This window comes from Aulonocara stuartgranti (assembly GCF_965226115.1).
Source record: "Aulonocara stuartgranti genome assembly, chromosome: 13".
In the NCBI taxonomy this organism is placed as follows: Eukaryota; Metazoa; Chordata; class Actinopteri; order Cichliformes; family Cichlidae; genus Aulonocara; species Aulonocara stuartgranti.
In genome coordinates this window covers 12555469-12582132 of record NC_138949.1, presented here as the reverse complement: position 1 = coordinate 12582132, position 26664 = coordinate 12555469, and the positions used below count along the sequence as shown (strand labels likewise).

General features: G+C 43.1%; 2 protein-coding genes across 5 annotated transcripts in view; one reads left to right on the top strand and one right to left on the bottom strand.

Annotated features, from left to right (window-relative positions):
• The window catches only part of tasp1 (taspase, threonine aspartase, 1), a 38509-nt gene extending 26983 nt beyond the window's left edge, over positions 1 to 11526 (top strand). For all 4 annotated transcript variants that reach the window (XM_082556429.1, XM_082556432.1, XM_082556431.1 and 1 more), the window contains exons 11-14: positions 67 to 177; positions 2833 to 2940; positions 4217 to 4290; positions 11229 to 11526. In XM_082556429.1, coding sequence (XP_082412555.1) covers positions 67 to 177; positions 2833 to 2940; positions 4217 to 4290; positions 11229 to 11321 — 386 coding nt within the window. In that variant the 3' untranslated portion in view covers positions 11322 to 11526. The remainder of the gene's footprint in view (positions 1 to 66; positions 178 to 2832; positions 2941 to 4216; positions 4291 to 11228) is intronic.
• A 4919-nt stretch (positions 11527 to 16445) lies between these two features.
• ism1 (isthmin 1) lies at positions 16446 to 26461 on the bottom strand. Its single transcript, XM_082557991.1, has 6 exons — positions 26207 to 26461; positions 20997 to 21212; positions 19909 to 20170; positions 18362 to 18505; positions 18127 to 18216; positions 16446 to 17821 (listed from the first exon to the last, which is right to left on the bottom strand). The coding sequence occupies exons 1-6, from the start codon at positions 26342 to 26344 to the stop codon at positions 17304 to 17306; spliced, it is 1368 nt and encodes a 455-aa protein (XP_082414117.1). The 5' UTR covers positions 26345 to 26461; the 3' UTR covers positions 16446 to 17303.
• Positions 26462 to 26664: the final 203 nt, after the last annotated feature.

Here is a 26664-nt window from a genome sequence, read left to right as displayed (position 1 = left end):
GATGTGCCAAAAGTCTCTAAAAGTTAACTCTGTTTATTATGTGTGTCATTTTGTGTCTTTTGCCAGGCTGCGGGGAGCATCTGATTCGCACCATGCTGGCACGGGAATGCTCTGCTGCCATGCAGTCTGAAGATGCCCACCAAGCCCTGCTGGAGGCTATGCAAAACAAGTTCATCAGTGAGTCACACACATGTAGCCTGATTACCGCTCTTTTCCATACACACAGATTTGTCAGCCAAGAACGTGTTTGTGAGAAACACGTGGAGAGAATTATACAAACAGATGTTGCATAACATAAGAAATGAGAGAACAACTGGAAACGTTGGAAATTATAGAATCAGAGACAGCTTTTGATTTATGGTTCCTTTTCACTGTTTAAAAAGGGCCTTCAAATGGTGCACACATCATGGCTGACAGCCACAGATAATTTTGGAAGACATGCTTGTTTTGTTGAAAGTTTATAGGTTTATATGAAGAGCTTTTTTTTAGTTTTTTGACTTATTCTCAGAAGTGGTCAGTTTTTGAAAGCCTTGTTAACCGTGTTTGCTGTGCCTGTGAATGACCACTGGGATAGTTCAGAGCAGAGGGAAAAAGGACATATGGAAACATGTGGTGGTTTCTGCCTTGTTCCGGCCTTCTTTAGAAGTCCGTCTCGATTTGGCTTCGTCCGTCTCAATTTATTCAAACAAAGCTGCGCAAATCCTGTCTTTGCAGAACGCATGTTAACAGTAGGAATGAGACAGGAATGTTGTTATGTTATTAATATTGCCACAACATCATATTAATGTTGCTTCTGTACAGTCATGGCAATTTACCCGTTGCATTGTTAAGATGTCATAGGTTTGTGTCAAATACAAAAATGTGATTTATGCAGCAGTGGGACAATGACAAACTCAGCATGTTCCTGTTGGATAAATGGATCAAACAGGACTTTCGCCCTGGACACTGCGGTTTGATTTTGATTTGCATTTTTTTGCAGTTTTTAAATGTTGCCTGGTTAAGGTTAAGATCCTGATTTTTCACTCTCTTTGTTCTTGTATGTGACCATTTTCAGAGGAATGTTTTGTTTGTTTGTTAAGCCATGGAAGTTATTAAGGGATGAGCAATTTTAAATAGTATTTTTGGGCAAAAACACATCATTTGTTCCCATTTCTTTAGTTGAATAGATGCAAAATCCCAAATCTAACATAGTTTAACAGGCATAAAAAAGTTTTTTTTTTTGTACCAAAAAGGTAATTTCCAAAGAGTTATATACCCAAACCTTGGCATATCTCAGCGTTGTGTGCAGTGTGCCGTTAAAATTTTTGATGAAACTCGTCAAGTGGGTTACAAAAGAAAAGTGAAAAGAAAGACAAAAGAAGTGGCAGGTCTAAAAAAACAGTATCTATAGCAAATGAACAGCATCTGAAAGTAAGAAACAGGAAAAAATCCAACACAGACCTGACACAGGACCTGAGGGATACATCTGACTAACAGCTGATCCATCTACTGTTCACCAAAGCCTCATCAGAAATCGTCTCAGTGGAAGGGTGGTTGTCAAGAAGCCATTCTTAATGAAGGGAAACGGGGAGAAAAACTGAAAATCTGCAAGAAGTGGACTGAAAATCAGTGATAACAGGTCTTATGAAATGTTACATTTCTGGTTCAGTGTATGAAGTGTCAGAAAAGGGAGAGTGAGTTTTGTGTTTTACAGCCATAGTTAAAACATGATGGTGGCTCAAAACCTTTACACAAAACCGTAGATAGAACACGGCAATGTCAGGTGATTCAGTCTATAGCAGCGGTCCCCAACCCCCAGGCCCTGGACCGGTACCGGTCCGCTGGTCTACAGAATAAAACACTTTTAAACACTTCAAAAAAATATTTTTGTTTAATGCTAATAAAAGATTGTAGTGCCATAGACACACCTGCCAAGTACATATCGAATGGGGTGATATTTCAAAAATGTTCATTTCTGTTTATTTATTGTTAAATTCTTGCTGCAGGCTAAATAATGGAGTTTTTGATGGAATATTTTGCCTTTTTGAAAATGTAGAACAAATATCTGTTCTTGTGTGTGAACGCTGTCCAAGCTACACAAACACAGACACACACACACACACACACACACACACACAGTGTTTTATAGAGTGAAGGGAACATTACGACATGGAACCAAAATCTGAGTGAAATGCAACAAAAGAACAATGGTATGCAGACACAACAATATTTATATCAGTTGCACCAAATAGTCCTGTTTTCCTTTGCTCATTGCTGTGTTGAGACATTTCAAGTCATGCTATAGCTGTTTATAGATTGTTTTTTTCCAAACCGAGCCCTTTCTTCTTTTATTGCGCTAGGCTAATGGCCGCGTCCAAGTTTTTCTGTATATACAACACCTCATTGAAGTTTGTCTCTCCTGGAATTTAGTCAGGGAGCAAGAACGGCCCTTTCTTTATGTGTTATTAAAGTCAGCTGAAACATATTTGAGCATTATTTAGATCTTAAAATGAAGCCTTGTGTTATAACAGTACATACAGTATGTAGAGTTAAAATGACACTACCTGTTATTCACTATTTCTGGGTTAAATCCTGATAAAACTGATGTAATTATTTCAATTTGTATAATTTGGATATAAAGGGAGAGAATTGGATTGGAAAGTTTTGTTGCTCGTACATCAAAGGTTGTGTATTGCCTAATTATGTCATGCTATGCTTGGTTTTATGTTTTAGGGTTGGAAAACGAAAAAAGTATGAGACATTATTGATTAACGAGAACCTTTCTTTTCCTTTTTTTAAACACATATGCCATTTTCAATCATCTTAAATGTATTGTTTTTCCTCTGTGTCCAGGTTCACCCATTCTGGCCAGTGAAGATCGTGTTTTGGGGGGAGTAATTGTCTTGCGATGTTGCAGATGTGTGGAGGCTCAGCCGTCTCAAAACTTTCAGGGTATACTGGGTAAGATGTTAATAATTTCAAGACTTGGCTGGTTAAATTGACAGGTTGGTAATAAAATGGATAAACAGACAAAAGTCGTCTCTTTTCGTGGCAGCTGCCAGCATCAGATGGTTCGTGAGCCATATATAAAAACTTTAAATCCAAGCAGACGGTAGTAACACTGGTGTCCAGTCCATCTCCTCCGTGCCTGCGACGGCATCATTACAGAAATTTATGTTACATTTTTTTGATTGGCAGCTGGAATTTAATTTACAGCTGTTCCCTAAATGCCGCACATGACTGCAGTAGTTATGAAAGTACAAAAACAAGAAAAAGACAACTTTGATCCCGACTTCAAACTCGACACTGCAATTCTTTGGGTTCCTTGTAGTGCACCCACCAAGAGTGAAGTGGTTAGGATGAAGTGTTGTTGAGAAATGTGAAGAAAGCACAGACATAGGGTGACTCCTTGATTTATTAGTGAGATGTTAAGACAGAAGAGAAGGCACTGTGGCTTTCCTGGCAGGTGGTCTGTGTTTTAACTTGCACAATCAGGCTTTGGTTTCACACCCTTCATCTCAGATTTAAGCAGAGACCTCCCACTATGGAATCAACCACTAATCTTCAGAGAAGTGGAGGCCTTCTGAATACTGCCAACTGATTGTATTGATAGATTTGGTTTCTCTGCCCAGAGCTTAGGAGAATGATCCTACTTTCTGGATTTCTACTATTATGGAGTTGACCTCAGTGCTCATTGTGTCCAGTTCAAAGTTTGGGCTCTTTATGTTTTCATAAATCTTTTGTTTTAACTCCAAATCATGGAGTGCAACATAAAACATTAAGTCTGCATGGATAATAAAATATTTTCAGTTGACACTGAATGATGTGCAGACCCCGTTTTGATGTTGTGTACGTAGCGCAGCTTTTGTGCTGTGTCACCTACCACAGATTGCTGTTGATTTACATGAATAAACATCATGTCGACCACATCCTTTTGGTGCAGTAATTGAGTTTACATTTCACCTCTCAAGTTCTGCTATTCTATGCAATTATGTCACAACTGCCAGTCATATATTTTCATTGTAATGGGCATGTTCGGTGCTAAGTCCACCGGCTCACCCGCCTGATGTTCTTCTTCGGCAGGATTACTCATTTCTGTTCGCTTTAGGAAATCGAACCTTTCGTTCTGTATGGTTTCCTGTTTCTATCAAACCTTTGCTCCGGCTGCTAAATCTGTGTATGGATATTTGTGTATGAAGACTTGGTGTTTGTAACCTGTATCTGTCTTTATTTACAGTGGAGTTCCTGTGGAGTCACACCACAGAAAGCATGTGTGTTGGCTACATGTCTGCTCAAGATAGCAAAGCAAAGGTGAGATTTGAATTAGCCAACCAACTAAACTGAAACATATTATAATTAAATACAGTCTTAAAGTGAGCTTACAATGGTTGCATCTTTGACCAATGCCAAAGGCTGGCTTTAAATAGCTTGTCTCCTTTTTTAGCTTTCAGTTCAAAGATTTTTTGGTAGTTTGTGGAATATGCTTCGGTCCTGTGCATTGTGACGGGAACTTTTGCCCACGTTCACCAAACAGGAGCCACATGGGTCCACCCTCCTCCCTCAAGAGGGTCCAGTGCTTTATGAGTTGAGTGAATGAAATGAAGCATATTTTTGTATTTTAGCCGAGCACTTTTTATTTAATTTCTTATGAAAAACAAAAAACTTTTTCTTTTCTTTTTTTTGCGGTGGGGTGCATTGTGTATTGGTATGGTATACTGGGTAATAAATGTCACTTTTATGTCTGCTGTCATAGAATGATATTTAAAAAAGGCATCTCTGAGCCTTTTTAAGATATTGTTTTACATAAATGCTGTGGTTTCTTAAGCAGTAGGGGCCAGTGGCCTGGTCTCCTGGCTCTAAGTGGAGTCTCAGCTCCCACTGATTTGTTTGGCTAATGTATCTTTGTCACTCTGTATGAAGAGAGGGCACTGTTGTTGAAGTCTGGTTCAGATTTCAAAGTGTTTGTCCTGTGTCCCCTGGCTCCACCTCACTCACCCGTCTTTTCCACCCTCTCTCTCTCTCTTTCTTTCCCTTTATTTCTCTCTCTCGTGGTCTGCCTCTCTCATCACCCTCTCTCTGTGGCCACTACCTGGTCTTAAAGTACCATAAAGTTTACAGAAAGTCATGCGCCACTGGGGATATCAGTATCAATCTGCATATTTGTCAGATGTGCTCTGTGCATGGGGCTCTGGGATGGAATGTGAGCTTGCACGCTGTCCTGTCATGGCAGTGCCAATAGAGAGAGGTAAGCAGAGGACAGTGAACATAAAGTCCCTGTTTGTAACTCTGTTTTGTTTGCTTTGTTATGTTCAATTTGCAGTCCTCCACCCGCTCTCCCTCCGCCCCACACACTCACATAAAGTTAACATGTGGGGTGGGTTTACTGCTGCTACAGCAAAATGTCAGTTCCATAATCATTTGTGAATGATTCAGCCATAAATAAAGTACAACATCAAAATCCATCTGCTGCTATTTTTTTAATGTCAGTGACAGGTAGGAGGCATTAAATCATCACGTGACTACTGAAGCACAATATGTTTTGATATTAACCAGATAATAGAGAAGAATTTGATTCCCAAGACAGCTAGCGTCATGAAAGCAGGATTCAAATGTGGTGGTCTTTTACTGTTCCACACATTTTCTTTTTGCCCCTTTGGCTCAAGCTGCTGTGTTGACAGAGTTCGAAGTAGTGCAGTGTGCTCGGGAAGAGCATTTGTAGGCTACCCTTTAATCTAAACAGCAGAAACGTCTAGGGTCTGGGTCCCAAAGAAGCACTCAAGTAGCTTTAAAATCTACTGTGGTGAAGTCACCAAGCATCACTCCATTGAGATATGCATGCAAAAATGTTCTTTGTAAAGTGCTTGTGCTCAGTGGGTGGAGATCCAGAAATATCATCTGTCAGTAGTGGTTTCTGGGTCTCTTGGGGGAGGGTATCCACTTCCTCTTGTGGGGCGATTGGTGATACAGTGATATTGGAGAGTGCAGCCAAGAAGACAGCTGCTCCACCAAATCTCACACGGCTCTAACAGAGACTGAGTAGCTTGTTGTTGTGAAACTGAAGTTATGATGTGTCTCTGTGCCTGACCATCTGCATACCAGAGCAATGTGGCAATCCTGTCCTTTATGCCTACTGAGAACAGAGCCAAAGAGGAGCACTTTAATGCTGCCGGGCTCCAGTCGTGTCTCCTGTGGTCTCTAGAGTATGGAGGCACAGGAAGTGCCACCTGCGTGTCTTTACGGCAGACCTGTGATGATTCTGGCTAACAGGCAGGAAGCAGAAGAGAATAGGCTATGAGTTTGGGGGACATAAGTCATCTTGAGAGGGAGTATTCAGTTCAGTTTAGGTCTTACTTTGTAAGAAGAAAATTTTTAATTTTAATAGTATTTTGGATTTATCAAGGAGCCAATTGAGAGAAGCTAATATGGGAGAAATATGATTTCCTTTTCACGTCCTGCTGAGTACTTTTGCTTAATAATGCATTACAGTAGTCCAGTTTAGAATTTTAAACCTTCGGACCGAACAGGATGTTTCTAATTTTAGCAGTAGAGAGCAGATGGAGGAAGGCAGTCCAGTGTATTTGTTTAATGGGACTGTTATAGGATATATCCTCATCAAAAATGCTCCAAAGCGCCTCACACTAATATGGAAGGCTAAGGTCAAGCTATCAAGAATTAAGAACCAGGTTAGAAGGCCAAGTCTGATAACTTTTGTCTGAATTTGAAAGCAGAAAATTAAACATCATTCAGGTCTTTATGCCTTTAAGAGTTGCCCGTACTTTAACTAATGTATTTGTAGCATTTGACTTCATAGATAAATACAGTAGGGTGTTATCTGCATAGTAATGGCATTTTCAAATAAAATTGGCTAGGGGAAGCAAGTATAATGCAAAGCCTTAGTCTTAGAGTCTAAATCTTGCTCTTTAGCACCAGGAGCAGAGCAAGTAACAGGGAATGAGTGCCTCTAGTGAAGATTTGGCTGACTGTGTTGCTGTAAATCTGTTATAAAGAAAATCAGTTGTATGGAGTCATATTTTGATTTGATTTTAGTCGGCTGGCCTAACATTTCTGAGTTTAAGCCAATTTTCTGTGCATTTGGTTGCCTGTTTTCTAAGCATAAAGAGTCACAGCCATACACTGGCTCAGCTGCTGTTCAGCAGACATTCCTCCCATTCCTATTCGCTGGGCATTTCAAACCACCCAGAGTCCATCTACCGCTGCTTTTCCATGATAAGAACATGAAAGAGCTGAGCAGGAGTATTTAGGCCAGAGGTCAGGTTGGATTTCTATTCTTTTACAGTGTTTTAGTGAGATTTAAATGCATGTATTTTTTATGACCGATCAATATCTAGATTGAATTGCTGCAGGCCAGTCAAAAAAAATCTCAGGCCAGGTTGTTTGACACTGCTGGAAACTCTGCTCCGGTTTTTCTTTCTTCTCAGTCAGATGTTGTTTCTAAGGAAAGTCGAGTCTGCGTCCTAATCTTTTAGACGTTAGACTGTGAAATGGCAGCGGTGCAGAAGAGTGAGAGCATCTGGTTTTATTCAAACACTCACCTTTGTTTGCATTGGATAGACATCAGAACATCAAGCTGTGTTTTACAGAAACACACAAAACTGCACGGACAAGCCAGTGGCGGTACTTCTGAAACGGACCATTGTTATATGATGATTGTCATGATTGGACAGATGAAAGAGAAGTAAAGGATCCACAACACAGCGAATATGGCTCGGTTTCCTCCTTGTGGACATCATTACCACTATAAAGATTTTTAAGGCCAGACACAATCAAATGGCGTGCAACTCAGGCCTTATGGTTATTGTCTGCTTTGTGTATTACACGACAGACGTCTTTTCTTATGTTACATGCTGTTTTTATTATCCATTTTGCAGGGAGAATAAATAGCATATGATTGTTTTTGTTATTTATTTTTATATTTTCAAAGAATGTGGAAACCACAAGAGAAAAACAACAGCGTAGTCATAGAGCTAAATTTACCCTTTGGTCTATGCTGTGGTGTTAATGAGTGGCTTCTCCTCACTCCTAAACACATTCATATCTCCAAAGAATGTTGTTTTTCTCTGACAGATACAATGGAAATGTGTTTTTCATGTGATATTTTAACTCAGTCGTAGTCCTGTCATGTGGTCACTTTAGTCACAGGGTAACGAACTGACAAGAGGCTCACTGTAGGTTTGCATGCTGTCATTTTCTTTCTGTCTGTCCTGCCCCGCTGTCACATAATTCTACATCTCATTGCTTTACTTTTAACCTGTCTGGCTTTTATATTTAGCTTGTGCTGCTTTTTGCAAGCCTGGGTTTTGCATCAAGGAATCATTGCAAACTAAACTGGAAGACAAGTTATGTTGGGGATCGCCAACAGATGGTGTTACAATCACGGTTACAAGCTCCTGTTTTTAATTAAACTGGTTATCACCGGTTGCTGTGAAGTGAATTAGTCACTGATATTGACTAGCACAGCGACAAGGTTTGAGTCTTAGCATTTGTATTAATGAGCATAATAGCTAAAAGAATGTATTGTTTTTGTTCTTGTGAGTCAAATTACTGCTGCAGACTAAAATAAGTTATTATCAAGGTGATAAGGAGTATTTTTTCAACTGATGGTAGTCACTAAGTTTGGAAAAGGCCTGTATACACTCACCGTCCACTTCATTGGCTACTTTTGCCAATGAAAAGTCTGAAGGCAAAAGGGCCTCGTGGCGTAGATTCAACGAGATGCCGGACATTTTTCATCAGAGAGCATTTTTTCAGTCTTCTATTGTTCCATTTTTGTGAGCCCATGTGATCTCTAGCCCTGGTTTCCTGTTCCTAGCTAATTGCATTGACATCGAGTGTGGTCTTGTGCTGTTATAGCCCATCTGCTTCAAGGTTCAGCAGTCAAAGATGCTCTTCTGCATACATTGGTTGTGGTTATTTGAGTTACAGTTGCCTTAGGTCAGCTTGAAGCAGTTTGACTATTCGCTTCTGACATCGACGAGACCTTTTTACCCAAAGAACTGCTGCTCACACGATGTTTTCTCTTTTTCAGACCATTCTCTGACAACCCTAGAGATAACTATGTGGGAAAATCCAAGCACATCAGCAGTTTCTGAAATGCAGGCCAGGCTGTCTGGCACCAGCAAACATGGCACATTCAAAGTCACTTAAACCACGTTGCATTCTGCATTCGTCAACATTCTGCTGCTCAATTTGAATTTCAGCAGGTCGCCTTGACCATGTCTGCATGCCATGTGATTGGCTGATTAGGTATTTGCATTAATGAGCAATTGAAGTACCAGCCCATAAACCGTTAAGCATTTAACCAAACATCGAGGTGGAACGGTTGTTTATTTACAGTATTTCTGTTTGCAGTTGTTTCTCCACACTTCACAGGTTGTAGTGTATTTTTTTTCATTCATACCTCCCTTTTTAAAAACGAATATTTATACCTTTTTAGTTTTTGATTATTCCTCCAGATAGAGAGAGACCTTTTAAATATGAGTGAGCTTTTTATTGTTTGCACATAAGGCTGCAGCGTTATTTGTCCGACTTGTGCCACCAAAGTGTCGGGACATCTGTTGTGTGATTTCTGAGCCTGAAGCATCCTCGCTACTTTGTCCCAGTTCATGTAAAACACATGCAGTGCTCTTGGCCCTGCAGTGCTGTCATTACTCACTTGTTTGGTTTACTGAGCCTTTGACTCTTCCTGCTGACTAAGTCGCGCTGTCCTTTCTGTCAGCTAAAAGCAAAACTAAGATCTTAACATGTGGCACGAATTTGAATCGGAGTGGGAGCAGGGCACAAGATCATTGTCAGACACAAGCACGGATATATGCATTGAGAAAGCTAGCAGGTAACTGCACACAGTTTGAGCTGTATAGTCAGTGAGGTAAAGACGTGTTTTTTTCTCCTTGGCATGCAAACATCTGAAGGAAAACATTTAGCTTGTCAACATTAGTTTATTATAACTCACTACAGACCTTCACTCAAAACCATTTAAATTAGGGCTTTCCTTAACCTTGTCCTCAGAAAATGAAGGGAAGAAGATGAGTCCAGAAACGTGTACTGGAGGCAGAATGGGCCCCTCAGAGTGTTACCATGTGTGCGTGGCCTTGTCTGGCTGTTGTCCCATTGAAGTGACAGTTGCCCTCAGGGTGCTCTGGGCCATAGTCGCTGGCTACACAGAAAAAGACCAGTAGAGTCCTGGAACTGAAAGAGAGATGTCAGGCCAGTTCAGTGCCCCGGTAAATAAGTGGCTGTATTATTCCCCTAAGGCTAGAGCCAGCGTTACCCTCTGTGGGAAGAGAGGAAGGAGCATGACAGCCATTATTGGCGCAGGGAGTGTCGGTCACCTTTGATCCCCCAGTGGAAGTATCACTCCCGTCTTCACAGCTGTGTTTGCCCCTTCCCTCCTCTTCTTACTCCTTTTCAGTGTTTGCTCAAACGAAAGAAAAGAAACTCAAAAAAGAAAACACCAGCAGTTTGTTCTCTTTCTCCGTTTACTCTGTGTCTCTGCAAACACCGACTTGGCACCTTTGGACTTCAAAGGTAAAAATGCATGATGGCACAGTAGTAGTGTGTGTTTTTGCTCCCTCTGATTGCATTGTATTTATTTTTTCTAGCTTCTACTTAGATGTGTCCTTTCATGTAGCGGTTTACACATTTGCCTAAAAAGGGAAAGATCCTTGGTTTGATCCCAGGAGGAGACACGAATTCCTTGTGGGATTGTGTCAGGAAGGGCATCCAGCGTAAAGATCGGTCACATCAAACACGCAGAGCTATCTGCTGTAGGGACCCCTTGAATGATCCAAAAGTAGCTTCTTACGTAGATACTTTCTCAACATTTCTGTTTACCCACCAAGCAGTTAAAAACTTCATTGTGGTTGTGTGGTTTGGTTGTGCCGCTAATCTCCGGGAGCTGTGCAGCATCAGGCGTAATGGGTTTGGGTGCTGGTGTTGGATTTGGAGTTCACTGAGTGGGATGCAGTAGTTAAGCTCGGTGCTAAGCCACTCTCACCAAATACTGGCTCAGAGGAAATTGTTGGGCTTTTCTCTGAAATCGGTATTAGAAGACCTTAGTTTGTAAAGTGCCCTGATAAAGCTTATGTTGTTCTTTGGTGCCAATTGAACTGAACTTTGATGATTGTACAGGAATCTAAGAAATCAAAATCCCATCAGCATTTCTTTTTCTCCATATAGATCTGCCTTTTTCTTTTTCTCATTGTGTGAATGTTTTCTTTTGCTGCCTGCAGACACACATATCCAGATTGCCACCTGGGACAGTTCCTGGACAGTCTTTGGCCATCGAGGGAGGGGTGTGTCGGCTGACGGGTGTAGTGGAGTGAAGCGTGTTTTCCTTCCTTCTGGGCTTCTTCAGCAATACTCCAATATAAACTCTTCCATCCACCCTCAAATACACACACACACACACACACACACACACACACACACACACACACACCACCCTCACCTCCCCATGGCCTTTGTGATGCCAGAAGTAATAAGGTTTCGCTGTTTAAACAGGTGTCCAGGAAGGAGGGAGGAGTGTTGGCTTCTACTTAGTGCACTTACAGGACTTCCCTTTGCCACTGTCTGCCTCCAGCATGTACTCTATGCCAATTTATCCCCGAGCTCTCCAGTGTCACCTGGACTAGACTTGATGCACCATTGCCTTGATGCGCCGTTTTATGTTCTTTTCTTCGTTACTGTTTTTCAACTAAAAGTGGCTTCTTTCCTTTTGTATATAAGCTATAATTTTGTTTTTTTTTGGCAAAACAGGGTGGATATTCATATTATTTTATATTACTGAACAGATGTGACTATTTTCAAACTTTTAGGAATTTCAAATGCAAAACCTTGTTGCGTTTTTCAAATACTTTTCAATGTTAAAAAGATGTCAGATTGCACCGAGTGGAATGCCTGCGACTCGAGGTTATCAGGAATTAAGAATTAAAGCTGCAAGGGTTGGACGGTGACACAAAGCCTACTTAGTTTTCCACGTACAACTTCCACACATACTCGTACACACATGCTCTTATTAATCCTCCAGCGTATTGTTTAATGTAGCATCATGTGCATCTTTGATGAACTTTCTAACCGTTTCAGCCATAGACTTTGCTTTGCTTTATTTTTGTTTTTTAAATGTGAATACTTAGATACTGCATGTGCAAAATCCACAATAAGCCACTTTCTTTTCTCTGATGTGCAGAAATGCTCAAGAAGCAGGAAGCTATGCACTTCCAGAGTGATGCTTATATATACATATATATCTATATATAGTGCTCAGGCAGCAACATTTGACCCAAGCGCCAAACAGGACTGTTAGTCATCATATAGAAATCGCAGTTTATATTTGTACAGTCCCAGTGACAGAGACGTGTATTTTCTTGCTAAAACAAAGTACAGTTAAAAACTAATGTATGCATCAAGCCCATGAAATGGTGCTGTCGAGAATTGTACTTGAAAAGAATAATTGTCTGAATTGAAACTTTTGTTGGGATATTTGGTTTCTCTGGTTTTGCTTCTTTTCTTTTTTTCTTTGCTCAGACTTTCAGTCCCAGCGAAACCACGGTATAGCTTGTTTATTGTTTACTTGAAAAAATGCAACTAATATAAAATGGTATAAGCTATGTAAATCATACGTGCACCGCTTTCTAAAGTGCTCAGAAGGTAAAATAAAATGTATGTTGCTACGTATCCGCGTCTGTCTTTGAGTCCTTTTAAACTCCATGGCATGAGGCGTATTCTCCCAGCCGTACCTTTTTTCCGAAATAAGACGCTCACTGCTATTTGGAGAGCAGTTTGTGTAAGCCCTCGCAGACAGAATAAATATAATCTAAAGTGTGGACTCCCAAAAATGTATAGTCTGAGAATAAATTACATGCTGGAAAGTAACTGAAATGGGAACAGAAAATCTGCAGGAGGAGGAAAGAAAAAGTAGAAGAAGAAAATAAATCTGTGTTGGTGAAGGCATTGAAATTTTCCATTTTAAATGTTTCTCAAAATGTGTTTTCTTCTTAAGTTGTATTGTTTTGATCCCTCATAAATAAACATTTCGAGCCTCTGATTGGAGAGAGAAGCTATTTATGTGATTTGTATCAGGCTCCGGGGCAGGGTTCATCAAAGTGCTAGCCCTCGCTCTGGATTGTGGTCACTGTAGTGTCTAGGAGGAATGTGCAATAGAGCTGCTCAAGAAGATAAATATATATTTGTTTTTTGAAGGCTGAAATGCCTCCCTGTCAGTGCACCGTGCCTGCTTGTGGAATGCTTCCCAGCCAGTTTTCCAATCACATGGAACAGGTTACAGTCATTAGATGTTGGTGAAGTGGAATAATATGCAGGAGTTGGATGGCGAGGTTGCTTTGGGAGGTGCTGTGCGTGTTTGTTTTTATTCCACACTTGCCTCACCCTGGGTTTCATCTCGAGAGTCCATCCAAATGGACACGTGTTACCTTTCCCCTCACCCACCCTCCCAACATTGTCCGTCAGCTCGATCATGTGTTATTACAGAGCGCCCCCCTTTTCATCAAAGCTAATCTGTGTTGCCGGGAGACCCTCTGCCCCATTCAGCTCCAAACCTTCGCCTTCAAACATCATCCCTCTTCGTCCTGAATCCCCTTAGCTTTGAAAAAGGATCCTGGGTCTTTAAAAAGTGGACCGTGATCCTGAGCCATTCAAGGTGTATCCAGTGCCTCGCGCTCAGCAAGGCTCTTAAATGCAAAACAGACGGTGGAGCAAATAAAGATCAAAGGCAGCAGCCTTGCCTGTCTGGCTTGCTGTCCTCACATGCCAAGCGGTGCTGTCACAGTGAGTCATGGCCTTGCAGCTTCCGTGCTCATGCTGACTCCCCTCCTTCACCACCTCAGGGACACCATCCCGTCGACACCGCTTTTGCTACTTTGTGCCAGTGTCTAACATCAACACGTATTCACAGAGGGGGTTGAAACCAGGCAGTGCACGTGGCTCCCTTAGAAACGAGCCACGGTTTCAATAGTTCTGCAATAGTTTTACTCACTGAGACCTCACAGCTTTTATTTCCCTTGTTTCCTATATTGATTTCAAAGATGTTGTGTGTGGTACTTGCATTATTATTATTTCTTTGTTAAGATCCGATTGATTTAAAATGAACTCTGTCTTTTCAAATACTCTACGTTTGCTGTTTTTTTTAAAATGTATTTATTGTCTCATATCATTTTTTTTGTTTGTTTAAATTGTGCATCTCTTAAAAAATCAGTTCTGCAAAGTTGTGATCAGTGCACAGTTAAAACCAGCAGATCTTCAAGTGGACCAGACTTTGCCAGTACAGAGCTTGTATGTCTTTAAGGCACTTCCAGTGTCATCTCTGTAACTGGAAGACCGTACTCCATGTATGTTTTGTAGAAGGTGTCTGTGGGATGGACACGTGCATGTGGATTTACTTTTGACCTATAGAGGGAATGAGACAAGAGCAGGTGTCACAAAATGTGTGTTCATGAAGTTGCTCTGTCATCGTTCTGCCTCAGATGCTATAGCCGAGGATCATGCCCTCTCAGCAATGTCATCGCAGCAGGGGTTGAGCAAGGCACCGTTCTCAGAAGTTCCATATCTGCTCGACCTGTTTGTTCAGCTGTACGAGCAGGCACTTACGCCCCTATGCCCCCATGACCCACTCCCTCCTGTGTCGCTGTGCCACAGATGAGAGCCTGTGACAGGCAGAGTGCCAACGGCCCGTCCTGTGTTACAAGCGGAGCATTGCTGGCGAAGGTTGGGGTTGGGAGGTGGAGGGAAGGTGGCTGCTAGATAAGCAAACGCCTGATCCAGGTCAGCTATTCCAGATTAGAAGACGAAAGACTAACCTTTTAATTAAGTTTGCCGTGCAATTAGAGCCCTGCGGTATTGTGGCCCAGACACTTCCTGCATTGTGCTACACCACCCATAAAGTAGCAGAGCTAAGGCGGCGAGTGAAGGAAAGTGAGAGAGAGAAAGAGAGAGGCTAAAAATGGCCCCACCACATCTGCACCACACCACAAAACAAAGAGATGCCCAATTGCCACCATATAACCGGGCTCTTTAACTCCCAAAGCATGGCAAACAAACCACCTGAACTTGTCTTAATGTGAACCATTTCTAGGAAAAAACCCACAGCAGAACACCTAAAGCTTATCTTGATGTACTACGTGAACACATCCAAGTTTCCACTGCTTTCTTCTTTCTTTCTTTTTTGTTTTGTTTTTTACTCCCGCAGTTCGCTGAGAACTCCCAGAGCCGACCCTGTCAAACTTGGTCTAAAATTGTTTAAGTACATTGGACGTGATTTCCTTCTCATAACAAAAATAGAGACAAAATCCCAACAATCATATATTGGTGATGCTTAATGAGCCCTTTCGGATCCTTGACAATATACCACTAATATGGTGCTTTGCGTCCTTTGAAACATACCAGAGTAGACTCGTGGAAATAGTAACACAAAAGCGAGGCCTCGCTGACACCCTACGGTCAGCACAGTTTATACATTTTCATGCCAGTTACTCTCACAACACTCAATCTGCTACGCGGGCCAAAATTGTCCCTTGTGTTCGCGGGGGAGGGGAGACAAAACGAGAGATGAAAAATGAGTCGGGTGTACGAGTAATCGCCTGCTCTGGAGACACGTGGAGCCTGTCTGGAGAAGAGATACTGGGTTAAGGTGGGGTTGGAGGTATGTCATCAATTTGAGCTTGGCACTAATGGTTCAAAATAAAGACGAACACCCCGCTTTGATCTTCGTGGCCTGTTCACTAGACCTGCTGCTAAAGATAACGATCCATGCAGGTTACTGTAATCTTAGCCTTAAACCGCTCAGGAGGAGGACAGGAGAACAGGGGAAGAATATCTACATTTTAATGGAATGTAATTTGCAGTGAGTATTCGAAGGTGGGCTGCTGATAAAGCATCGTGTTTGAGGAAAAACAAGACGAAAAAGGCGTGCGGAGAAAATTTCTACGAATAGTGGGAGAAGAAAAAAAACTAGGCGTTTGCGAGTTGTGCCTGAGGGGTGTGGAACGTGCTGGGGCCTGCTGCATTATAAAGACAAGCCCTACACCCAGCCAGCTGTGCTGCACACAAAACTGCAGGAATGAGGGCACCATGAATGGCTTTCACTGTGTGACAATGACTGCAGCATTCAGTGGAAAGGCAACGGTCAGGGGTCTCAGCTGCAGAGATGCAGCACCGAGTGTGTGTGTGTGTCTGTGTGCGTGTGTACACTGAGAAATTACCCAGGAATGTGAGGATACATGCCAAAGACAAAGAATTTGCATTCTCCTCGCCCTCTGAAGAAATATCACAATCCCATCAAAAAGCCTGTCCCGACAGCCACACTGGATAGAACGAATTAAAGTCTTGTGATCGGCTAAAGATGCTTTTTCTTTTCCCGCTGATGCCAAGGGAGAACTGTTAGGACTGTGTGATATGGCTTGAAATTTCAATTTTCTATCATCTTACACATTCACTGGCTTTAAAAAAATTTATTTATAGATTTATATCTCAAAATAACAAAAAAAGAAACATTGTCGCGTACAGTTCACACATTCTTTCTGCTCTATTTAACCCTAACTTGAGACATGGATACGCACCCTGATGGCGAAGCATGAGCCAGAGAGGAATCTCAACTTTGGCCACAGACGCTCGACTTAAACTCAGCTACGACTTAATAAATACTTTACAAAAATAATGCAGGCTTTTTTTTTTTACAATGAAGATCTGCCTCAGAGACACACAGTTAAATTACGGGGGGGTAAATGAATGAAAATGAAAACGTGTGCATGCTAAATAAACAATCAAGCGTACAAAACAACCTGGATAACTGTGAATGACAAAGTTAAGGGAAACTGGGTAACACATTCCTGAGGGAGGTGTCGTTATTCTATTACCACAGGTCTCTCCGATCCGAACGAGCCACACACGCACACAATCGACACGGGCACGATAACAATAACAGTTCTACAATGACAGTTTTCCCTTTTAAGAATATGAAGTCAGTCCTCCCTTTAGTAACCAAATCTCGAGTTACAATTGGCAACATAATTACTGACAAAATTTCATTTTCATTTATTAAAAGTGTAAAAACCAAATAAAAAAATAATCAGATAAAAAAGACTTTCACGCCTGGTTGTGATGATGTTGAGAGAAGTTCCTTGTGAGAAAAAACAGGTTCTGACTCTGTTAGAATTCTTTGTGGTTCAATAAGAGCAGTATGTCTGTCCTCAGAGCCTAAAAGTTCATGTGTTAATTGACCTAAAACAGAATTAAAAAGGGTTTCAGCGCCATTTCTGAGGTTTAGCTGGATATATGGGCAGTGTTTTTGCGGGCTAGAATTCCCTTGCCTCTTCAAACTGTTTGTAATAGTCCTCATCCTGAGGGTTTTCTGGACACGTCTGCCCATTGTTTGGTGGCCTTGCCTGGTTGTAGCGGCTCCAGTCACCTTTGCAGATGATCCAAGGCAGGATGTCCACCTTGTAGTGAAGGTCGGCAGAGAACTCGGTGCTGATTAGATTGGGTGTGCCGGCTCCTTTGCCGCGGGTGATGAGCTTCATGTTGTCGTCGTAGCAGCAGTGCTGCGCAGCCAGCGTGGTGGATTCAAGGGTCAGCATGGAGCGGATGCAGTAACGAGCCGTCGGCTTGTAGATCTCCAGCTTCTCTTTGGGACCGCTGGCGTCTTTCCAGCGGAAATTTCTGCGCGTGGGGGCGTCGTATACGTCCGCCGTGCTGTAAGCCACCTCGGTCGGGTAAGAGCAAGGGCAGCTGGGAAGGTCGTTTGCCACCTTGGTCATGTATTTCTTCAAGAAATCACTCTTGCAGTTCATCCAGCGCTCACAACTGTCTGTGTCTGGAAGAAATCAGGACACAATTTCTAACACTTTCCAACTGCAGAGGATGAAACCAGAAGTGAGATGTTTAAAATCAAGGTGTGCTCGCTGAGTTTAGTAAGAACAGAAAGCAAAGAGGGAGTGGGCAGCTGCATGCTGTGCTCTTCCTGTCCTGTTGCACAGTAATGGAGCACAGCATGAGCATGAGGAATGCTGAGAGTGTGCAGGAGCACTGCTGCCAGATGGAAGAAAATACCTTTGATAGAGTAAGAACATCTGAATGAAGGATAGTGTGGAGTAACACATGAGGAGGCAAAAATCTTACCAACTCCAAAGAGCTCTGTGGCATTGAACTCATCTGTTCCAGCTAACAGGCTCACTTCAGTAGCTGCCGTCCTGAAGGCATCTTCAATACCTTCAGAGAGATGAAAGTACAGTGAAAGCTGGATCAAAAGATGAAAGACCACTAAATCAACACATGGACATACATACCATGTGTCCTTACTATGAATAATGTATTTAGTGATGTGGGTTTTTGTCTGCTATTGATAAGATTTTACCTGGGCAGTTAGGCATGTCGCAAGTTCTGGACTCGGTGGCTGTGCAGGCATAACCGCATGACCTCGTTCTCTTCTGGTTTCCGTTTCCACAAGTGACACTGCACGCTGACCAGCTACTCCAGTCCCCCTCTCCATCCATGTAGTCTTGGATCAGAGAGAAAGAAAGAAACATCCTCAGCCCTGTTGCAGGCCATATGCTGAACTTACATCAGTCTAGCCTGGACAGTTTTGGATACGGGCAAGTGAGGGGGTTCGCTCTATAGTGTGCTCCTCAAAGCACATACAACATACGCTCATCTATCCACATGCACGTGCTCTCTGTGCTGATGCAAAATTATTGTGTCAATGTGCAATTTCAGTGAGCCAGTTAAAGCATTTTGGAAATTCCATAAAAAGCTTCTGTGCATCCAGGAGACAATTTAAAAATCAACGTTTTCTTTGCTACCTAAGCATCCCAGGCACAAAAGCACCGGATGCCACTGAGCTGCTCTGTCTGTGATATATTAGTTTGAAAATGGGAAGTGAAATGGGAAGAAATTATTGTTTAAGTTCAATTATCATTGAGCCCATCACCGTTATGCACATAATGTGGGCATTTTGAGGTGGAAGTATTTCTGGCTTGGTTCCAACCTTCCTATAGGCCCCCCGCTGCCATCTGCCCCTCATTATGAGCTTTTTTTGTATGAATACAGGCCAGATAGGCTTCTTCTACTGCTGCCCTTTCTCCCCTTTTAAAGCATATTACAGAGCTGGGTGCCAACACTAACCAGAAATCAAGGAAAAAAATAGATAATAACCTGTGCTGAGACCACAGATGAGACGATTGAGTGGATGATCCTCACTGCCTGTCCACAATTATGCTTATAAAGTTTAAAGCCGAGACAGTAATGATGATAAAATATTCCCTCGTCCATTTGTGTGGTATGAAATGACCGACGAATGAGATCTGACCACAGCGATAAGCCAGAAACATTAATCGCGGGCTTTGGTTTTACAAAAAAACAAAAAACATTATATCTCTGGCAGCCTAATTACTGTAGTGCAAGTGAATAAAATGAGATTTTCCACAGCACACGCATTCCTGTTCAACCACGTTGGTTTGGGCATGCTACAACACGGGCCGGACGCATACTGCCTGACAGCGAGCGTAAATCCTTCACCGGCAGATTTATCTGTGGGGTTACTTTGGGAGAGTCTTGCGAGGACGGTGTGGCGACTTTAACGGCGCCTCTGGCCCGGCTCCTGCTCCCGAACTTTGATGTAGCGAGGCGTTCAAACCGTGTCACATAGCGAGCTCCACAACACAGAGGAATCCATCTCATAAAAGAGTGTTAAAGGCTTCAATCAAGGGCTCCCAAAGGCTCGCCTGGGATGACTGCACTTATTATGGTGACAGCTTAAATCAGCAAATCTGCAAATTACAGATTCCACGTCAGACGACAGCCATGTGTTGAAACGCCGAGGACTGGTGCTCGAATAAGACGCGGCCAAATATTGTGCAGCGTGCGTAAATTTCCCTGTAAACACACACACACTGTAATCCTCACCATATTCCGTTTGAGCTTTGCTTCCCCTCCTGTCCCAATCTGCCGGTGGCCTGAGGAAGTTGCTGTCCTCTGTGTTGCTCCCATAAGAGCGCTCATTCTCCTCTGTTTGATGAGTGGAGGAAGACGAGGAGGAGGAGGACGACGACGAAGTGTGAGGCCACCAGTTTCTCCAGTTTGGCGAAGCCCAGTTGGGCTTGGTTTCCTTTCGGAGGCCTTTCTCTGGTTCATGGCCCTCTAGTCCATCCACCACTTCAATGGTCACCTGCATTAAGAGAAGTCGACTCAAAGTCAGTAAGAATTGAAGAATTGAACTATCGATGGTGGCACTTCCTGGTACCCCGACACACAGAGTTACCCACTCCCTGTTTTCTGTCCTCACACATGTGCCTCCCAGATGAGGGGGGAACTCTACCCCTGCCCCGCAGTCACCCTCCCACCTCTCGGGCTCTCTCCACCTAAACACAAAGTTCAAAGGGCGATTCAGCCTCCTCCAGACCATGAAAGCCAGATGAATCTCAGGATCAAAGACACCCCCCCACCCGACCCCCCCTTCTCCCATAGCTCACGCCCTTGCTCAATTGGTTGCTCTGCTCTCTTCCCACATCTTGAGATGTTAATACACTTTGTTCGTGCTCAGATCTGGCAGCGATGCCCTCAGAAATGGAAAGACCCCCTTGCTAGATTAGACAGGAGAATGATTTAAACATGGCAGCGGTTACTCGACCATCTGCATCACTGAGGGACTTATGGGCAAGGGTCTGCCGCACATTTACATAAGCTGCTGTCTGTCTCCCATCACACGGGTTAGCAGTGAAGCATTGCCGGTTAGCATCTGCTTTTCAGCTGTCATTATGATCGACGTGAGACTTCACCGTGTCTCTTCAGCTTTGCTGCGAGCCAGGAAGTGTGAAAAGGGACAAGGGGGGCAAAAGGAAGGAGGAAAGGCGACAGAAGGGGGTTAACGACGTGCGCCAAACTATCCTCCTTCTTCCTGTTTGATCTTCCTGTCCTGTGTGCTTGAGTAGTCTTGTCTTAAGCGGCAAAAAGCGGCAAAGCATGCTGGCAGATGGGGAAACACGTGCGTTTACCTGAATGTTGGGATTCTGTCCGTTGATGTCAGCTTTGGAGAGGTCGGGGAAGTTGTGCAGATCTAGGAGGAACGCGCCGGGGCCGTCCTTGTGTACGCTGCCGCCCTGTGCCCAGGGGAGGGTTGCAGGCCGATGGGCCAGTCGGTGTTCTGGACCAGACCGTCGGTCTTGAGAGGCCAGCTGGGCTGAGGAGCTGCTTTTTGCATTTATGTTGTTCTGTTGAAGACAGAAAGGAGGGCAATGTTAATTTGTCATCACTTCTTTAAAAAATCGAATTGGTTTGGTTTGGCTGTAAAAACTAAGTAGCCCTATATGTAAGAAATCCAGGGTTTGCACACTCAGCAACATTAAGATTGATCTCTCGTGTTGACAGAGGTTCACTCAACCATGACCTCTGTCATAAATCCTGCAGACAGTGGACTACTGGGAGCCCAGAAAGAAGGAGCCACTGGGATAAACATTCTGTGTGTCTGCCTGCTTAAACCAAAATATAATCTGTCAAGAACTTGCATTCAGAGCCAATGTCACAGCTAGACTGTATATTTTTCCATTTTTAACTGACAGAGTATACTTCTGCTTTACCATAGAAATATAACGTAGACATATATAGCATGTGCTGATGGTGGCTGGGAGAAAAGAGCCATGTAGGACCTATGGTTTTCCTGCTTTGGGGCTACACAGAGAAACCTAAGCAAACATTGCAAAAATAATTACATCTGCCATCTTGTAGGCAGAAAAACATTTGGTGCACTGACAGGAGTGTTGTAAATTCATCCCAGAAGGACACTTGAGGCGTTTGTCCCCTATCAGGTATGCACAGAAGGAGCAATTGGACAGCCGTAAGCAGTCGGCAATCATCCCCGTTGTGGGGTGGCAGAAAATAAGATCAAAAAAAGCCATCAATCACGCTCCTTGTTTTCTTTTTTCACGTCCCGTTTCTTCCTGCCTAGTGTTTTTGTGGCCAGGCTGAAGCCTGAGAATATGGCAGCGGCGCTGTACGGTTGCGGTGGCCAGTCACAGACAAAGTGTCAGTTCAGCCACATTGTGGTGGGTATAAAAGCCCCCAGTGGAGCTGTTTGTGTCCAGCCAAGGTGCACTCCGGGGCAATATAGGCGCTGTAAATGGAACGGCACAGCAAGGGAGGAAGGATTATAAATGTAACTTGTATTCAAGCGAGGCGGCTGCACAGAAAGACTTCCACATCCACTGAGCACTGCGTTCCTTAGTTCAAAACCAGATGGAGATAATGTGATAATGGATTTCAAAGAATTTTAAAACGTTCAAATCCCATCTCTTAATTTGAGCGATTGCTTTAATTACAACGATTATACCGCTGGCCATAACTTTGAGAAAGAAGAGCAGATGCATCTAAATTGTTGCTTTGAACCACACACACACAAAAAAGGTTATAACTTACATATGACGACAAGGTTTTAATGACAATTTATGTCCATAATTGTAAAATTTGACATTCTGAAAAAGGAGATTCCAGCTAAAAACCACAGACGTCTTCACAACCAGCCAATTACGGCAGAGAGCTCAGTACTGGAAAACATCATTCCAGCAGCGTCGGCTATCGACCCTTTATGCGAACATCACAGGGCTCTCTTTGGATGTATCACAAGTACTTGGACTTTGAGATGCCCATGTGATAACCCTGCCTTTCAAGTTCCCAGTCTTCAGATTTCAGTGGCTGTAATTGAGCCCCGCTGAGGGAGGAGGAGGAGGAGGGGACGAGGGGGGGCAGCCCTGAATGCAACACTCACAGCTTCAGTCCACTGTGTAAATGCAAGCACACATCTGTAAACAAATTAAACAGGTGTGGTTGATCTTATCTGGGAGGCCACCTCTTTTTTTATACAAATGCTATGAAAAGTTACTTTTTTGCCGTTTCCCTACAACTCATCGTTTATGGAAACTTATCCAAAGACTCTAAGACGATTAATCAAAGCACAAAAATGACTTTTCCCCACGTGTTTGTCTTGCAAAAGAAAGCATGGAGGTAGAAATCTTTTTTTTTAACCATGAAAACCCAGTCGCAGTGTTTACAAAGAGATTATTCCTCAATTATGCCATCTAGTCATATCAGAATCTTCTGTTGTTTCATATTATGGGTATCTACAGACTTATTATTTAGTCTTGACACAAATATGAATACTTTACAGTCAAGCTTTAACATGTTCTCCATTATGCTGGAGTCACTGCTGCTCAGTGTTGAAGCTTGCTGAGCTGCAACTCGATTGTAAACACAGAGTTTGGCAGCTAATAGGCAAATATTGGTAGTTTATCAGCACTAATTCCACCTAATCTATGGCTTAAACATTAATTATATTGCAAACAAGGGGGGGGGAAGCACTATATTACAGAACTTTTTTCCATTTTTTTCCATTTCAAACTGAAATAAATGTGAACTATTGTGCTGCACTAAAAATAAAAGCAGTCATTTACTATCAAATTGTATTCAGTAAATTTTCCACTGTATCCATTTGCAGTAAGAGCCATCTTAAAGATAGTTTCCAGACTAGATCATTTAAAGATTGTTGCTCAAATGTCACAGAAAATGGAAGGAGAGCTTTTGCTTTGCTGTGATGGCAAATTGTGTCTCTGTACATGTGGTAGACCTGCAGTAGATTAAAAACTGAGCTAGGATCACATACAGAAGTTAAAAACGTGGAATTCCCAGCCTGTAGATACTTCACTTCAACATCTCTGTTATTTACAAATCACTTGGTCTTATCGTTTCTCTCTCTGCCACCAAAGACCAAAGAAACATTTACTTTTTCTGGCCGTCCTCACAAAGTTGCAGCCGTCAGCTTGACTCATGTTGTTTCATGCTTTCCTTTTGCCTTTGAACAGCCGGCTTCTCGCTTTCCTTGGTGCCACGAGCAGAGATGATGGTTTTCTGACTGCCATTGAGCATTGAACAGCATTCTGACATCATCGGTCACCAATATAAGCTGCTTTTTGTCGCTCTAGATTTCCGTGTTATGAGCTCGGCAGTGTTGAAGGACAAGTCATGAAATGTTACACCCCCAAATTATTGATTTTATGTTTTTTTCCCTACTTGCCACTCCAAGAATGTGCTTTTTTTCTACGTCTAACTTTGCTCTCATACAGTAACAGTACACAGAAAAAACTCATTTGAATGTTAAAAAAATCAGCAGTGTTCCCGATCACTCATCTGAGATCCGCCTCGACAAAGTAAAATGCTTTAATTTGAAGATCAAAAGTCACACACAAGTCTTTGGTTCGTCTGGGGGGCCTCCCAGGATGCCCCCACCACCACCCCACCCCAAAAAAAGCCATTAATGAACACTTGCACACACAAGCCACCCCCTTTACATCCTCACAGTATCTCTTCTTCTTGTCCCGCTTCCCCCTTTTTCACTTTGTGAGGGCTGCTTAAAGGGGCATGACTCTATTTTCAATTGGGAGCAACTCAGGGGTCCTTCCCCCTGGGAAGCTGGCAGGAAATGAAGGCCGTCCACATTGTGCCAGATGCTTTTCAACACTACGCTTCTGTAGGTGGAAGAGAAAATCATCCTTTCCCTAGTCACATGGCGTACCCAAATGTTTGCTTACATGAAGAAACGGTGAAGATACAAGCCATGGAGGACCTCTTGAAAAGAAAAGCACAATTTCATAAAATCTGACTGCATGCATTTTCATTTTTAAATTTAACTGATTTCCCGCAGCCACAGAGGCCTTCCTGCTCCAGCGATGATAATAAGCCTCAGACAAAAGAGTTTTCTCTTTCCACTTCAGGTGCATGGAGCTGCATCCTGACAATTGTTCTTCTGTGAATGGCACTTTAAATATGACACCTCGGGATGACAATACACCCCTTGGGCTGTGACAAGCACGGCTGAAAGATGACATCACGGTCTTCAGTGGAGGGTCAGTGAAGCGTATCTGCAGTTAGTCGCAGCGTTCGTGAGCAAAGAAAATTTACAAAAAAGAAACCTCAAGGCTCGTCTGGCTTCTTCTCCCTTGTAAATCTGGACGAATGTCAAACGGGATCCTGAAGCTGGGATATAAGTTGGCATGAATGAAGTTTATTTATTTATTTTTACTGCGATTCAGCTGGAGAAACTCCCTGCTACTCCTCATCCGATCCAGCATTTGGCCATGTGACAAATATTCAATAAATTCCTGGAATATTTCCTCAGCTTTGCATGGCCTTATATCCCACACAACACGGGCTTGTTTGGCATATACGCGGGTGTCACAACGATGGCAGTGATCTGGTGAAGTAAAAATTCTTTCCATTCATTTCCCCTAAGCCCCATTAAAGCATTTACACAGGGATACCATTCCAGTAGGCATAAATACCCATTTATCACCAGGAGAAGAACAAAGTATTTCAGTAGCATGCTAAATATACATCAAAAAGCAGCTGAAGGATGCTTAACACTCTCTAAAAAAGCCTGTTGATCCCAGACCCGTCTTAACCCGCAGGTCAGGATTTGGGGCTCTGCTGGAGACTGTGCGCTTTATGCTTTATGTTAAAATGGGCAGTTAAAACCATTAAACCTGCCTTAAGTGCTGTCGTGTTGACAAATGTCTCCTCCAGTGAACTTTTGTTGGGACGCCTTCTAAAGCTTTTAGCAAAACTGTCTTTTGACCATAGTGTCTTGAGATTTCCAAACTTTACAGTCTTGCTTACACTAGATTACACCAGATTTAAAAAGTGAAGTTTAAGGTTTGACCTGAAGCGGGTAAATGTCATGACTTGTCCTGCAAACACACCCTGGGCAGGAAGTGGGCACCTTTAGGGCTTCAGCTCTGACCCCTCTGCCTTATCAAGTGTTGGCCTGGATGACAGTGATGAGCCTGTGATGACAGAGGAGTGCCTGCAGCTAGCATTTAAATCCCCGACAACAGGGAGGTGTGTCTGGTGTGGGGCACTGATCTCTGACCCTGCCTCATCTTCTACCCCTCGGCTGGCTCACCACAGATCCCCGGGGGACATCCCGTGCGTATGTCAATCTCCATTCACTCACAGGACAACCCCCCCAGGTAATGAAGGTTTGTTTTACCTGGGCTGCATAATCATATGAACATTTGATCAGAACCATCTGCGAGTGGACACCCCTCAGATTTCCCAAATTTAGTGTCAAATTTCCCTGAAGATGTCTCCTTATGGAAAAACTAAACTAAACAAAACAAAAAAACAGCAACGAGGCTACTCACAGATTTCCCCCACTCACCTCTGTAAGCGCTGTGCTCTGATCCAGGCTCACAGTTACATTCCCTTGGGGAAGCGGATTGCTCCGCAGCACCGTGATGTGCAAGGTAAGGAGAAGAAGTCCCAGGAGCAAGAGCAGTTCCGCCGCCAGTCGCACCATCCTCTTGACGCGACCGCTCTTTGGAGCCCGCGGTGTGGTCGGAGCTCCGACTCCGCCTCCTCCCGGTGCAGAGACTCCAATCTCCGGATCCGCCGGGGACGAGGAGCCGCAACACCACTTCGAAGCCACTTCGGGAATCACAATTGCAAAAAAATAAAAATAAAAAAATAACAAAGAATGAAGGGAAACGGAGCGGAGGTGGGGCAGCAAAAATAGTTGAGAGAGAGAGAGAAAGAGTTTTTAGTTTGGATCCAGTGTTTTTTCTCTGCAGATGTTTGTATTGTCCTGCGTGAAGGTTGTCCCTCTCACTGAAGGTTCAC